We start from the raw sequence: 15,891 nt of genomic DNA on the forward strand, positions 1-15,891 counted from the left end.
ATTTGTTCATACACAAACAAGTGAAAAGTTTTAAGAAATCAATTTTGCATGGCACTGTCAGAGTTTAATTTTTTTTTTTTTGAGGCTAAAGAAAATTAGCAAGATGGAGCCACATATTTTTGTAATACTATTTTCAGTTACATTCAAATGGGCCTTGGTGCTAACAATACTATCTTGCTCACCATCCTCATCACTCTGGGCCTCAGGTGAAGAATCAGACTGGGAAGATGAAAATTCTTCTTTCCACTTTTTCCTTTTCTTTGGTGGTGGTTCAGCCTTTACCTTTGGCTGTTTAGCTTTGGGTTTCACAGAAGAGACTTTTGTTGCTGTTGGTTTTGGTGTTGGTGGATCAGGGGTTTTGTTGTTGCTACTACTAGGTTTGCAATGAATAGTCCTGCAATATATGAAGACAATCTTTAGGAAAATAATTACCACACAAGTTTTGGCTTTAATAAAATAGCTATAGTCTCCTTTAATCAGAATATATTCCCCATAGATTATATACTTATTTCATTGTCACATATAACTAGGAATTAGATCATATGCCCTATACTACTATATTTTTGATTTAATGTTTAACAATTATTCTCAGCTACCTATGATCAAGTAATATTATGATTTTATAACTAGATAAACAGGCACAGAAAGTTTAAATTACCCCATGTTAGTAGAATTTATGAGCTACAGGATACTGGAGCTAATATTAAAATTTATTATTTAATGAAAAAAATTAGACTTGACAGACTTGAACAAATATTAGTTATCAATGTGATTCACTGACAAAGTGAATTTGGGATATTGTATCCACACAAAGATGGGGGAGAGTATTATCTAGGTAAAAATGCAGGAGATGCAGGATCTTGAGGGCTGGAATAAGAAACCAGACAACTCCTTTATCTTCCCACCACTCAAAACAGGAAAACAAGCAGGAAACAATAACATAAATACAAAGTTATACACCTTTTGACTAATAATGCACTGCAGTTTTGAGAATACGGCAGGTAATACAACTTTCGGAAGGGTCAGCCACGATTTTTCTGTCCAAATGGGAAAGCAGTGAAATGTGCTGTAGAAATATTGTTAATATCTTCTGGAACACGGAGAATAATTCTAGTCATCTGTCAAAGATGACAATTTGAAACCAAAATGCAGACAACAGATACCAGAATGCTTGGAGGAACTGAAAGCCTGCCTTAGAGAAGGATGAAGTTGAAAGACCTTGATTAATCCAGCTTAGTGAAACAAAGGCAGAGGTGGAATCTGACTGCTCTCCGGAAATACATCATGCAGTAAAAACATCAGGTAAAGACAAATAAAAGCAAAAAATAGTACTGAGAGAAGATCATATGATGCAACCTAATCATGATCATGTTTTGTTAAAAGACGGGATTGTTTCAGAGCACTGGAGGAACAGTTCTGGAACAGCCATCTGTAGCCCAAGAAAAAAAGAGCATCAAAATCCTACGTAGTTTTCAGTAGATTTTAATTATTTTATAAAATTGATTATCTGATGGCATTGCTTTCTTTGAGAGCAAACTAGACTTAAAACCACAGTCATTTCCTAAATGATAAGCACTGTAAATTTGTCATTACTATTTACTTACAATAGAAAGAGAAAACATATCTGCATTATAACTATTGAAAAACCATAAAGAAAACCTTCAGATATCACCTAAAGTTGTGAGAAGAGAAAATAAACCAAGCATTAAAGGATGAATTTGTACAATACAGAACCTGCAAGCTTTTCCAAAAGCACAATCAAAGGTCAACACAAAATGCCACAGCAAAACCCTTAGCAAGTGAATGACAGTGAAAACCTTATCAGAAGAAAGTGACAGAGGGAATCTCATAGCCAAAGTACCTGTGTGAGAGACACAGCCATAGCATTTTGCAGCACCACTAGTATATTTACTAGAATAATCAAAGCCATGCCATGTTTGCCCTATTTTCTTTACATGGTGTTCTGGTTTCAGTTGGGATAGAGTTAATTTTCTTCCTAGCAGCTGGTGCAGTGCTGTGTTTTGGATTCAGTATGAGAACAATGTTGATAACACACTGATGTTTTCAGTTGTTGCTAAGTAGTGTTTATACTAAGTCAAGGACTTTTCAGCTTCTCATACCCTGCCAGCAAGTAGGCTGGAGGTGCACAAGAAGTTGGGAGGGGACAGAGCTGGGCCAGCTGACTCCAACTAGCCAAAGGGATATTCCATACCATGTGACGTCATGCTCAGTATATAAAGCTGGGGGAAGAAAGAGGAAGGGGGGATGCTTGGAGGTGCAGCACTTTTTCTTCTCAAGTCACCGCTACGTGTGATGCAGCCCTGCTGTCCTGTGGGTGGCTGAGCACCTGCCTGCCCCTGGGAAGTGGTGATGGAATTCCTTGTTTTGCTTTGCTTGTGTGTGCAGCTTTTTCTTTACCTTTTTAAACTGTCTTTATCTCAACCCACAAGTTTTCTCACTTTTACTCTTCTGATTCTCTCCCCCATCCCGCTAATGGGGAGTGAGCAAGTGGCTGCGTGGGACTGAGCTACCAGCTGGGGTTAAATGACAGCAGTCCTTTCTGGCACCCAACGTGGGGCTCAAAGGGTTTGAGATAATGACAGATTTGATTGGAATGTGCCAGATCAAGTTTATAGCTGCTATTGCTGTTTAGCTATTAGTTGACAGGCTTCTGTGCTTGCCACGCGGCGTGCTTGCCTTACTGTATCTTAAGAGTCTAGTGCTCGTTTGTGGCTGCTTTTTGCTGTCACTGCTTGCTGTGCTGCTTATCGTCTTACTCTGCTGTGCCTGGGAACATTTTGATAAAGCAATGGTGACATGCCTGGGCTGGCAGATGGCCAGGGCATCGCTACTGCTTCTGTGCTGCTGTACCGGACAGGTTGGAAGTCCAGCCGAAGGGACTGTGTGACCTGTGGATGAGTCCACATGGCAGCAGGATGCCCCAAATCATATGTGGCCATGGATAAACCTATGCAGAGCTGGTACATCTCAAAGCATCTATGGCCGTGGTTATGTCTGTGCTGCAGCAGGTACGGCTATGGAGGGATTGTGGCCCAAGGATCAGCCCATGCTGCAGCAGGTACAGCTTGAAGCATCAGCAGCTGTGTATGAGGTCATGCTGGAGCACCTCAAAAGATTGTGGCTCTCAGATAAGGCTCCACTTGAAGTAGATACACCTCTGAGAGACTGCAGTCTGTGGTAAGTCCAAGTCAGAGCAGAGGCAAGGAGAAGAGTTCATTGCTATGTTAAACCTGATGGTCTGGTTCAAAGGGGACTGGGAATGGAGACTGTAATGGAAATACCTTTAAATTGTTGTAACTTGGGTGCACTTGGTGGGTAATGTGGAAGGATGGGGAATTCCAGTGTGTACCTCAAGGGGATTTGATTTGGGTGAGAACAGCCAATGACTTAAAATTGTATGATGTTAATTGCTACGTAATACTGTATGTCATCACTAAAATAGTTGCTATATGTGCTATCAATAGTAACATCATAAAATTATTCAGGTTAATGAAGAATTAGTTTGGATGACAGAATCTTAACAAATGCAGTGGTGATGGAACTAGAGCTGCCTTTAGCGTGCAGGGGCCTGACATCACACACCAGCTCTTGCCCTCAAGGACTAGTTTGACAGATGGAGCCCAAAGTCATAGACTAAATGAACTCAGCAAACATTTTAGAGGCATGGCCCATAGACTAAGGGAATGATATCTGTGTGTATATATCAAGACAGGAAAGGTGATGGCAGTTAACTGGGTTGTATCGGGTACCGTGGTACCTGGACATGACATATAATATAGAATAAGGGATGGATACTGTCCCCGTTGCACCTGGGATAGAGTTAATTTTCTTCCTAGCAGCTGGTACAGTACTGTGTTTTGGATTTAGTATGAGAACAATGATGATAACACGCTGATGTTTTCAGTTGTTACTAAGTGGTGTTTATACTAAGTCAAGGACTTTTGAGCAGTGCGCAAGAAGTTGGGAGGGGACAGAGCTGGGCCAGCTGACTCCAACTAGCCAAAGGGATATTCCATACCATGTGACGTCATGCTCAGTATATAAAGCTGGGGGAAGAAAGAGGAAGGGGGGATGCTTGGAGGTGCAGCACTTTTTCTTCTCAAGTCACCGCTACGTGTGATGCAGCCCTGCTGTCCTGTGGGTGGCTGAGCACCTGCCTGCCCCTGGGAAGTGGTGATAGAATTCCTTGTTTTGCTTTGCTTGTGTGTGCAGCTTTTTCTTTACCTCTTAAACTGTCTTTATCTCAACCCACGAGTTCTCTCACCTTTACTCTTCTGATTCTCTCCCCCAGCCCACTGCGGGGGGGAGTAAGCAAGCGGCTGTGTGGGGCTTAGTTGCTGGCTGGGGTTAAACCATGACACATGGATCTCCAGAGTGACTTGTTCAGGTTTTATTTATCCTTGGTTTAAAAGCAATACTACTGAAATTACTGATTTTAAGGCATGGATAGAGGTTACATGGGATGACTCAAAGTGATAAGACATTTTAGGGCAGTGTGAAAGGGGTAGGGAAGGTACAATAAGAATATTAAAACACCCTCAGTGTGCAAGGACATACGAAAGGGAGAAAAACATCCCTACAAAAACCGGCTTCAACAATCAACTTTAGTTTCTAAATTAACTTTTCATGATTGAGAAGAAAGCATGGCACTTCTAATATACTGGGTCAGGATGGTCATTAAAGCAATCCAGAAAAACATATGTAACTTGCAAGTTCACGGGCAGGAGAAACCACCACACAAAAAATTAGGATCACGACACCTTTAGGCTTCTATCCTCATGTTGAATAACAGGTCAAAAGGTGACAGGAAGAAATAGCATGTGGAGCCCAAACACCTCTAAAATGAATGATTACTGAAATCCACAGCTTCAGGGTAGGGAAGTCTTGATATGGCAGTAATTTATCTCTCATTTTTTAAAGCAAAACACACAGTTCTCTATTTCCAACTGAAGTCAAATTAACATACTCCTGAGTTGTAAGTCTTGTTTATTCAAATAAGTGTGATCTTCACATGAAAACAATACGGCAAAATGAAAAACAAATTGAAATAAAATACCTTGCTGACTGTACAGGCTTGCTTCGTGGTTTTTTTGAACATACTCTGACATATTCCTTTTTGTTTGCATTTTCAATGAACTTCACGTACACTCGTTTATATTTTGTTTTTGCATCCCCAAAATACCCAAGATACTGAAAAAAAAATACACAAGTGTTTGTTAAGTACAATTATTCAGTTTAACAATTGAAAATTTAAACATTAAAGAAAAAGAAGCCAGTTTAAAAACGATTTGTTTATATACAAAGATGAGCCATGCTACAGCATTTATAATTCAAGAGAAATTCTCCAATGGATTTCTACATAATATTTAAAGTAAGAAAATAAGGCAAGAGGTGCTTTGGGCTTGATCTTCTCCCTTTATTTAATCCCCACCATGTGTTATCCCAAAAGGATTATCTGCCTGGAAAAGGGCTGTCTGTTGAAGTTGTATCCTATCTGTATCGTTCCCACTGTGGAAAGCAGTTAGTTCACAAGCCTGCTTCCACCGACTATTCTGGTTGTGGAAACTTGTTCCTTTATGCAGTGTGACTGATACCAAAGAACCCATGCTGGAAAGCAAAGAATCTGCCCATGAATATATTTAGAGATAATTTTAGAGTAGGAGGAAATCAACAAAACCTTCCCCCCCACCAAGGATGCTTACTCAGAATGAATGTCAGAACAACATCATATTTTGTTTCCTAGACTTCCATTAAGGAAATCAATTTTCATGAAGCTTCATAAGGAATTTTTAAGACTCACACTGTTAGTAGCAGCAAACTCTCTCTGTCCATCTCGCACTTCAGGAACAAACTTTTGCAATAAAGCCTTCTGTACTTTCCATATAGCTGGAGGTTCTTTTCCTGTTTGCAAAGCAACCTGTAAGAACATAAAATTATTTGCTAAAAACAGTGCTTACTTTTCTCCCAAAAGTGTTTGTGCATTATATTTTTTGAGCAAGTTACCCAGGGATAAAATTGAAAAGCCATTCAAAATTCCAAACCCTTAGTCATTAGTTGCATCAAAACATGATGATATGAACTACAGTAAGTATAACGCAATCCACAAATTTTACTTTCACAGCGCTGGAGTTGTGCCAGCCAGCTTTGCCTCTGCTGTGATGTCTTAACTCATGTACCATGCAACTGAGCCACAGAACTTTGTTTTTTAAACAATATAACATCTTTCCAATTTTTTATTCTTTTGCTCTAGGAAATATTTTTAACACAAAAATGCAAGAATCACAAGTAGCAAAAACCTTGCAAGTCCCTAGAGATTCTGTAGCAGAAGCCCAGGTACATTACAGCATGATATTTGCACTAATGTGAAAAGAGATAGTTCAGTACAAATAGTAAATTCAAAAATTGAGTAAATTTAAAATTCAAAATATCTCATAACATACCTTAATCAGATTTGTAAGTGACACAGGAATATTTTAAAACTGGTAAAACTTGTCTTATGTGACAAAGCCACAAGAATTAATTTGAAACAAACTCAAGGGGATGAACGCATAGACAAGTAATCAAAAGTATTAGAAATTAATGGTAAAAATATTGCTGGCTACCATAGTAACAAAAGGAAAGGTAAACATGCAGAAGATTTTAAAATGGAGGAGCAACAAGAACAAAACAAAACAACATGACAAGGAACATTCCCATGAACTCATGTGAAGCGCTGTACTGGTTGATTATGGAACCTATTTCTTGTTGGAATAGCAAGCAGAACCTCTTCCAAAAAAGAAAAGAGAATTCCAAGATCTTTTGCAACAGTTCAAAAAACACTTCCTCAACATCATACACTGGAAAGCCTACTATTATCTTAAAGAAAAAAAAAAGGGGGGGAGAGGGGGAACCCCACACAGTAGTCAACAGCCTATGAAAAATTTATGCTTTTTAATAATTAAAATAGATTAATTCCAAGTTCTAACAGAGGTTACCAGCACATAGATTTACTTTATTATGTATGTAGCATTAAATGGGTCATGTACATACAACAGATATTCATAACCTGCACTAGAAAGACGCCTTCAAGTCACCTTGGCAGTGTCCAGGGAATATTAGAATAGGAACAGAGAAGTAACCTGCAGCCCTTCCCCTTTTGGCAGTGTGTTGAGGCAAAATTCATATGCAGGATTTTTTTATTACCCCATCCCACCCCCAGCAACTATTCAGATTACCTTTAGCGTCTCTATATCTTCAATCTTCACAACAAATTCATCACGTTCTCTGTACATGCCCTCTCCTCCACTGTCCGTATTCTCCTCATCAGTACATCCTTCTATTGCGACAGTTGCCTGTATTTTTGCCAATTGGTCTGAAGTCACAACATCCTGTTGAGCTACTTTTAAGGGGTCAGCTGGATTCGTTTTCTCCTGCACATTGACTACAGGAGCAGTTTGTGGAGATTCCTGCTTTATTACAGCACTAGCGGTGGCAGTGGTGGCAGCAGTAACCGCCGCTTTTTCAGCTTCTGAAGAAAAAAATCCAAATTTTAGTTAAATTATCGAGGATTAGCAACATAAAATGGGAATAGATTTACTTTTCTTCTTTTCTGTTACAAGACATATTAAAAAACTATTCTAGGAAAAACACCTGTTCTAAAAGAAGCATTATCTCGGCCACAACTAAACCTTAAACAAAACCAAAATATTGTAGCTGGTATACCTCTGTTTGTATTAAACTGCTGCATCTGTTAGCATCTAGAAATAACAAAGATGAATGCTTTAGAAAACAATTTTTCAGTTACAGACACGATCAACGGGAAATAGTTGCATTTTGTGTGACTCAGCAAATGCAACAGTAAAGGTTACGACACTGAATCATGTTTCCAATCTGCAGATCAGTAGTCTTTTTAAATTGAATTAAGGAAAGAGAAATACACATGAAATAAGAAAACATTTGCTGTATGACTTTTGGACATCGATCATTTATATCTGGTAACAATGTAACTGGAAGTTCCAGATTTAAACTTTGGCAACATTCTAGTAACTTTTAATATTAACAGAGGTGAGCAATGACAACTGATTAATACAAAACAAAGAAGGGAAAGAACATTCTTCTCTATGCCAAAGAACCAAAGGAAACTCCCACCTTTCAAAATTATTATTCTTTCCCACCTGAAAAAAATCAAAATCCTTTTTAATTGTTACTTTATACTCTTTTATACAAATTACTTTTAACACTGACCTGCTGATCTAAAAGAAATTTAGCGATATTAGCTATAGCATAATTATTAGTATCACTTAGGAAACTGGCTTCAAACTTAAGATAACCATTTTACAGCTCTGTTACAATCAGTGTTAGTTGTTGACTTTTTCACTTGAAAAAACAAAAAGATAATGTGACATTTTAATCAAAATTATTCAAAACAAATTATTTCAATACCAAATTAATGTGTCAATACAAAAGTTTTATGCCAGATATGTGAAAATTCATTAAATCAACTCAGTAAAGTTGCTAAGCTATGGAATATGTTCTTCTGGATATATCATATCACATTATTGTAAAGACGTTGTATTTCCTTGTTCAGTGAGAGCTATGACAGCTTTAATTAGACACGCTATTATTAGTTCCCCAAGTATATCTACACATTCTTCAGAACAGCAGATAAATGTACATACACTACTTAATACTACAACAAAAGACTGTTTTAATTTTGTCTTTCCATACTTATGTGCAAAAGCAGACAGAAGAGAGAATTACTAGAAAAATCTGCAAAATGTCAGCAAGTATGAAGTCATTGCTAAGCATCTTGTGTAACATACAATCTTGTATATAACAAAACAAGAACGTGAACTCAAGAAATTGGTGGTATAGATATTACAACCTTATGAATAATAAAGACGATACAATAACATTGTAAAAGAAATCATTGCAAATAAAACACTAATGGAAATGCCCACCGAACAAAAAACATTTGAAATACTTCCTCAGCAAGTTGTACATAGATTGTGGCTTATTAACATTAACAAGCTCAGCAAGAGGCTTCACACCATGGCACTGTCCGCATTTTAGCTTTCTGGAAAAAAAGTCACTGCTTTCTTGTTTAAAATACACATTCAACTGAAATGATTCAACACGAGGGACTTCATCTTCTGTAACAGCCTTTCCAAAATGCATGAACTTAACATAATTTAATAGAAATATATACAGAAGAAAACAGAACAGTAATTAAGATGAAGTACTGTTAAGTGTATCATACATTCTGCGATCTTTTTTGGTATTTTATGTCTGACTATTATAATTGAAGTTCAAGTGTGTGATGCATTTTTCAGTAATCATGTCAACCTCAGAGAAAAAAAAAAATATCTCCCTCTCTCCTTTAACCTAAAAAGAGAAAAAATTACTTCATTCTGTTTTGTTAAGAATCAGCCCATGGGTCGTGGGTCCTGAGAAGCGTTTAAGAAATATTTCATTTTCTGCCTGTGATTATTTTGGAAGGTAATGGTATTTCTCTTGAATTAATACAGTTATGTGATGGGTTGGATAGTTTTTAATTGCTTACCAGAGAAAACAAACTTCACAAGCTATGAACATCACACACAGCATAAATGTAATACAAGTGAAACAGGAAAGTGTGTGGAAAACCATTACTGTGGTTGTTGCCTGCCCCTCCCTGCCCAAAACAGACTTTTTTTTTTTCTTTTGCTAGCAGCATATCAACACGGAGCTGCCACACTCCTGATTAATATGGCTGAAATCAGAGTCAAATGACTCCCATCTTGGACGAGACCAGCCAAATCAGTGCTCAATTTAAAGTGCAAAAATATTTTCATAAACATACTCTGTGCAACTCTTATCATCGCAGAAAGCACACGTTTAACCCTACTAGAAAGAACTTAACCTCTGCTGATGGTCATTATTAATATGTTCTCTTGCCAGAATTTTTTAAAAATAGATTTTAAACCGCTGACATGATGGTTTGTTGAGGTTTCCAGATGAAAACTGTATTTTAGCATTCTAAGCCAGAGAAAATTATTATTCCAATTCTGGGCTAAAATAACTTTTTGTCATTAGTAGAGTCCTACTTAGTAGCATCAGAAAGTTTATCTACCTATTTTTCTCATTGTGGAAAACACTAGCTTAGTTCATAGCCAACACACCTTTTGAATAGAACTCTTAATTGTCACTGTAATTAAAACCAGGTTCAGGTAAAAGTTTTGATTGGTTTTGACGACAGCTAAAAATATCCTTTATTTTTCCCCATCAGCTACAGAAATCTCCTCCAACATAGGGACTTGTACTGTTTTACCTGATTTGTTCTTTCTATCAGATGTATCATCCAGGGCTGACAATGCAGTAGAGATGCTTTTCTGAAGATCGTGGTTACCCCCCACAGAATCATCTTCATCAGAAGAAAATGAAGGCAACGCTTCTAAATTTTTCTTAAGTTCTTCATCAACTTTTTTGGTTGGACTTTCTCCACTAACCTCAGCAGCTACAGGTGCTGCTGCTGCTGGCTGAGGTTTCGCAGAGGACTGTAGACAAGGGGCACGAACTATTTGGGTAACTGGTCGCCTAGTCCTGTTTGGCATTCGTACAGCTGGAGCTGAAAACTGCTGCCTAGGCCCAGACTTTAGAAAGTCTAAAAAAGATGCGATAAATCCTGTTTTGACTTCAGGCTGTTTTTCTTCGACTTCTTTAATTTTTTGCCTCATTCTTTCCTGATGCTGGTAAGTATCATAACAACTTTCAGAAACAGGAGAAGAGTAAGTCAAACATGACTCATTTCCTCTTGAATTTTGACGTTTACACTGTCCGCTTCTTTTTACCTGTTTCTGAAGTGCACTGTCATCTTCTGCAGCATTTCTGGTTTGGCTTTTTCCTTTGCTTTTTTTCTTCTGAAGGTTCCCTGGAGTTAAATCATGGCATTCTTCTTCACTTCTACTAATGGTTCCATCTCCACTTTGGGGCACAGATAGTGGCTGCAATAGGCCCTTTGACTGGTTACCTGCTCCCGTACCATCATCGCCACCCATACTAAAATCATTCTCTGAAGCAGCACTTTCTTCACTTAGGCTCCTACCGCTTGAAACAAATTCTGTGTCTCTTGCATTCAGTGTACCATCAGCAGAAGCCTCATTATCTTCTTCAGATTCATGACTGATGCTAGACTGTTTCTTAACTGGAACAGCCCCTTGTTCTTGCTCTTCTTGACCAGGGCCAAGGGCTGGAGAGGTCATTCTTGTTGGTATGTTTTGATCAGAGGTTTCAATGTGTTGTTGATCAAGGTTCACAGGTTTTGTCTGTATTGTTGACACGGGTGTAAGATTTATAGTAATTTGGCCTCCATTCAGAGAAATATTACTTATGCTGGCTGGCTTTCCAACTACAGTAGGTGATGCACTGAAACCAGAAGACAAATGTCTTACATCCATTGATCGGAACTGTGTTTTAGACTCCTCGCTGTTTTCAACAGACTGGATTTCCTCTTCGTTAGAAGCCGATTTGGCAAAGTCAGATGGTGTCACTCCACAGGCAGCTGCTGTTGCTGCTAAGATGTCATCTACGTTGGATAATATATTCCTCTCATCACTGAGAAGTATAGATTCTGGGAAACATATTGAACTTAGAGAAACAAACTGATTTTTGGAGTCATGTTGATTTGTCTGAGTAAAATGATCTTTTGTTGTCAAATGCTGCTGTAGTGGTTTCGAGGGCTCAGAAACGTCCATTTTCATTACTTCTGAATTCTGAGCATGAAGCTGTTGCTGAGAATGACCCCCATTACTTTGAATTATATGACCATCCATCTGAAGGAACGGATGCGTCACCTGCTGAGGACTCTGTATTCTTTGCACTTGCGGTGATACCTTTGCTTGTCCTAAACCTGACTGCAGTATTGACTGATGAAGAATCTGCAAGTCACAGGCTGACTCCAGAAGTACCTGTGCACTGGGCAAACACAGCTGATGACCATGTCTTAAAGCATGAGGTTGAACCTGCGATGGTGTACTAATGACTTGGCCTTGCTGTTCTTGAGCTTTACTTTCATGTACCTTATGCATAAGAGAATGTTGCTGGTTTAGCTCTTTAGCACTCACAGTTACTTGTGTTGTTTGCATTAAATTAGCTGTCTTTTTCATATCATGGCTTAGGCTAGTGATATGGCCAATATGTTGTGAAAGCTGTTCCACAGAATTGACCATTCTTTCATCTTTTTTTGTTCCTTGAAGAGCAAGTCCAACAACTTGATCTTCAAGACGAGAGTTACTTCTGATTACACTTTGAGAGTATCTGTCATCTGCTTTTGAGACCCTATAAGATGCATCCTGAGCACCGATCTCCTCATCAGTTAGCCTTTGAGTGGAAGATTCCAGAGTAGCTTGCTGTTGCAATGCCTGCATATCCTGCATTGATAATTCCTCCTCTTGTTTTGATGAGGCATACAAATTAGAGTCAGACTTCCTTTTGACATATGACTTGGTTTCTGAGGAAGGCCTGTTGTTCTGCAGTGTCTGTGAATGAGCTGGGGATGCAAAAGGAGGAGACTGGACAGATTGCAAAAACTTTTGAGACTGTGGAGAGGAGGATTCTTGTGATTGAGAGTTCTGAGAAGAATGTAAGGAAATATAGCTCTGATTAGGACTCGAGGCTGGAAGAGTTTGTATCCGAGGAGAGGAATTAAAGGAAAGAGAAGGTGACGTTAATGTTAAAGACTGCCCTGAAGAATAGCTTTCTGAAGGACTAACAGCTGATAAAACTTGTGATTGAGATGAAAAACTAACTTGGGATTGGCTAACTGGAGATAAACCCTGAGAGTGACTAGAAGAGTAGCTCTGAGATTGGCTGACTGAAGAAAGTTCCCTTGTTTGCCCAGAGTAGTTCTCATTTGGAACCGAAGTCAGTACCTGTTCCTCTGAGGAGTAACTTAGAGTCTGACTATCAGAAGTAATAGTTTGCGATTGCCCAGAAAAAGTCAATGTTTTATACAGCGAGGGCAGCTTCTCAACCTTGCTGGATGAGAAATCCTGTGAGTGACTGACAGGTGGCACATTCTGAGCCTGGGATGAAACATAATTTTGGGACTGGCTGACCGACAGGAGGCTTGGGAGCTGTGCTGTAGAATAGATCTGTGCTTGGCCTGTAATGACAGAACTCTGGTTTTGTGCAGTTTTGGCATAGCTTTGTGTCTGCACAGTGGGAGCTACACTTTGAGGTTTGGGGGTCTTCGTTGACCTTGGAGGCTGCTTCGTGGAACAGTTTTTCACTTTTGCTGTGGAAGCAGATGGAAAACCAGGAGATGGAATTGCAGATGTGTACGACTGAGCAAGTTCCACTGTGACTTGAGAAGTCTTCTGCTGTGGTCCTCCATTGCTCACCTGAGTAACATCTCCAACTGGACTGCAGGATAACGCTGAGTGCCTAGACGTATCCTGAAAATTCACTCCACTTGTACTCGTTAAATAGCTGTGTAAGGAATGCTGTGAAACAGTCAGTTGAGCCTGAACAGACTGAGTACTTGAAGGCCGCTGATGGTGTTTAATAACACTACATTCTCGCTGAAGTGCTCTATCGATGGAAGCAGTGGAACCAGTAAAGACAGGTGTGCTATACGCCTGAGAAACCTGCTGAGCTCCTCCAAGAGTTGAAGGCAACAAACTAAATTGAGGTTGCAAAAGATGGGGTGCAGATTCTTGAGCAGAACGATATGTTGATGACTGAGGTGGTATACTGGTACTCAAAACAGAACTGCCTAGGCGCTCAAATGTCAAAGCAGTTGGAACAGTGCCTTGCGATGTTTTAATCTGTAATAAAGGATCATGGGTAGTTAAGAGACCATTTGACGTAGCACTGAAAGTAGTATCTTGAAGAGTAAGAGAAGGGGTAGTAGCAAAGCTTCTGCTGCTGAAAGTGTTGGGATGCTGATAGGCTGATAAAGCAGATGTTGGTGGAAATGTTCCAGAGGTTGGCAAAGCTCCAGTAACAAATAGTTCTGTGGCTGTTGAGGAATGCATACCTGGAGAAAACAAAAGCAAAACAAGAATGGGAAAAGAGCATAAGGGAGCTTTACACGATACCACACTCTGCATTTCTGTAACTGATTTAATTGTAAGATCTTAGAGCATTTACAAATATAACCTTCTTGAGGATCATCACCCTTTTCAACAAAAATATATAAAGGGAGGAACTTGTGGGTAATTTTCAAATTGGAAGTGCAAGTTATTTTTAAGAATTCCAAATTCTATACCTACAGCAATTTGCCAAGGGAAAACTTATATCCTTAAGATGCAAATTGTAGATAAAAAAAATGTACAAAATTAATTCTGCTTTGCAACTGAAGGCTCTTTATTAGTTTTTATTTCCGTTTAAAAAGAAATTCACAGGAGAGGACGAGCAATCAAAAGCCATGGACACCTTTAATATACAGTAAAAAGGAAAAATTACACCTTACCAATTGTAATACATACACAGTGAAAGGAACAATTCTATCTCCTGCATTTACGCCCACCAATACTTTTATAACTCACTTTATGTGAAACATTTCAAAGCTTACAATGAAATAGCTAATGGCCTATACACTTTGCAATATATGTTTGTTAAAGGAGGGCTTTGACTTTCAATACAAAAAATAAATATTATTTGTATGCTTTCTAAAGTGACAGTCCAAAATACCCACAGACAGCAACTATCTGCACAGCGCAATAGCAACTATCCAACTGAAAGGCATAATATTACTTATTTGTATGACATCCTGGCTTAAACAAGATTTCTCAACAGAATATACTACTTCAACTGAAATAAGAGTGTGAAAATCTCTTGCAAGCTTTGGGACTTACAGCAGTGATCCATATCACACAGTGCTTTTCACCCTGTAGCTTGCAGATACTAGTGAAGTTTGTATACTATTTCTGAAGTCTAAGAATGAAAGTGAAGAAGGCAAGTTTATTCTCAGAGAGGATTAAATTTCTTTTAAAGAAATCAATTTCCACTGGGAAATGTATAAGGGTATGTAAATTTGAAAAAATTAAGATTTCTGGTATAATTTGACATTTTTCATTTCTTGGATACTTAAAACAGGTTTTAGCTTCAGATCATTTAAAAATAAATTAAAAAAACTCTCCATAAATAAAGCTTGTTTGGAGACAAATACTGCATTAAAAAACTGATTTTCATTTTAGAATATATTAAGTCCTCTTAAACTGTTTGCAACTTAATCATACAATTGCTTTGGAAGTTTCAGATGAAGCTGCGAAAGAAAGTCTTTGTTTCTCCCTTTCAATTCAAGACAAATTGATATGAAGAGATGTGATACTGAAGGAATGCCAAGGTATTTTTCATTAGTCAACAATAAGGTCTTTCTGAGTAAGAAAGCACAAGCAGTGTTTTAATGCTCCCAGCCCATTCTAAAAAACTGCAACATCAGGTACAACTGAGCTCTCTTTTTCTGTTCCGCAGCACTAACACAAAGGTAGGGGCACCTGGAAGCATCAAAGAAGGGGAAGAATTTATATCTGTTTTAACTACAGATGTTCATTTCCCATCTAACCTGTATTTTTCCATTCTCCTCCATGAATTAGAGCCCTTCCTGCTACACAGGTAATTTCTTAAACTAGTCAAGAGCCAGTCACAGAAGCACTATTATGGCAGAACTCCTGAGTTTCGTATTTTACTTTTGTAGAGGATAAAACAAAAGGTATGGCAAAGGTAGCAAGTTGTGTGCACAGACACTCCCCACTACTAAGAAATCAGAACACTGGTAACACATCCCACATATCGAAGGAAGACTTGGTGTCCACTATAACACACACACACACACTGTTCCTCTTTTCCCCCCCCAAAATCAGCAGTTGCAGCGTTTGGAGAAAAACCCAAACTAAAAACCCTTCTTAA

The 15,891-nt window shown here is 38.6% G+C and overlaps 1 protein-coding gene across 4 annotated transcripts in view; it reads right to left on the reverse strand.

Moving 5' to 3' along the window:
* Positions 1-15,891, reverse strand: part of QSER1 (glutamine and serine rich 1) — a 49,192-nt gene that overhangs the window by 13,169 nt on the left and 20,132 nt on the right. For all 4 annotated transcript variants that reach the window (XM_037402045.1, XM_037402043.1, XM_037402046.1 and 1 more), the window contains 5 exons: positions 10,310-14,017; positions 7,236-7,528; positions 5,822-5,938; positions 5,078-5,211; positions 183-394 (listed from right to left, as the gene is read on the reverse strand). In XM_037402045.1, coding sequence (XP_037257942.1) covers positions 183-394; positions 5,078-5,211; positions 5,822-5,938; positions 7,236-7,528; positions 10,310-14,017 — 4,464 coding nt within the window. The remainder of the gene's footprint in view (positions 1-182; positions 395-5,077; positions 5,212-5,821; positions 5,939-7,235; positions 7,529-10,309; positions 14,018-15,891) is intronic.

Source organism: Falco rusticolus, chromosome 10 (genome assembly GCF_015220075.1).
Source record: "Falco rusticolus isolate bFalRus1 chromosome 10, bFalRus1.pri, whole genome shotgun sequence".
NCBI classification, from domain to species: Eukaryota; Metazoa; Chordata; class Aves; order Falconiformes; family Falconidae; genus Falco; species Falco rusticolus.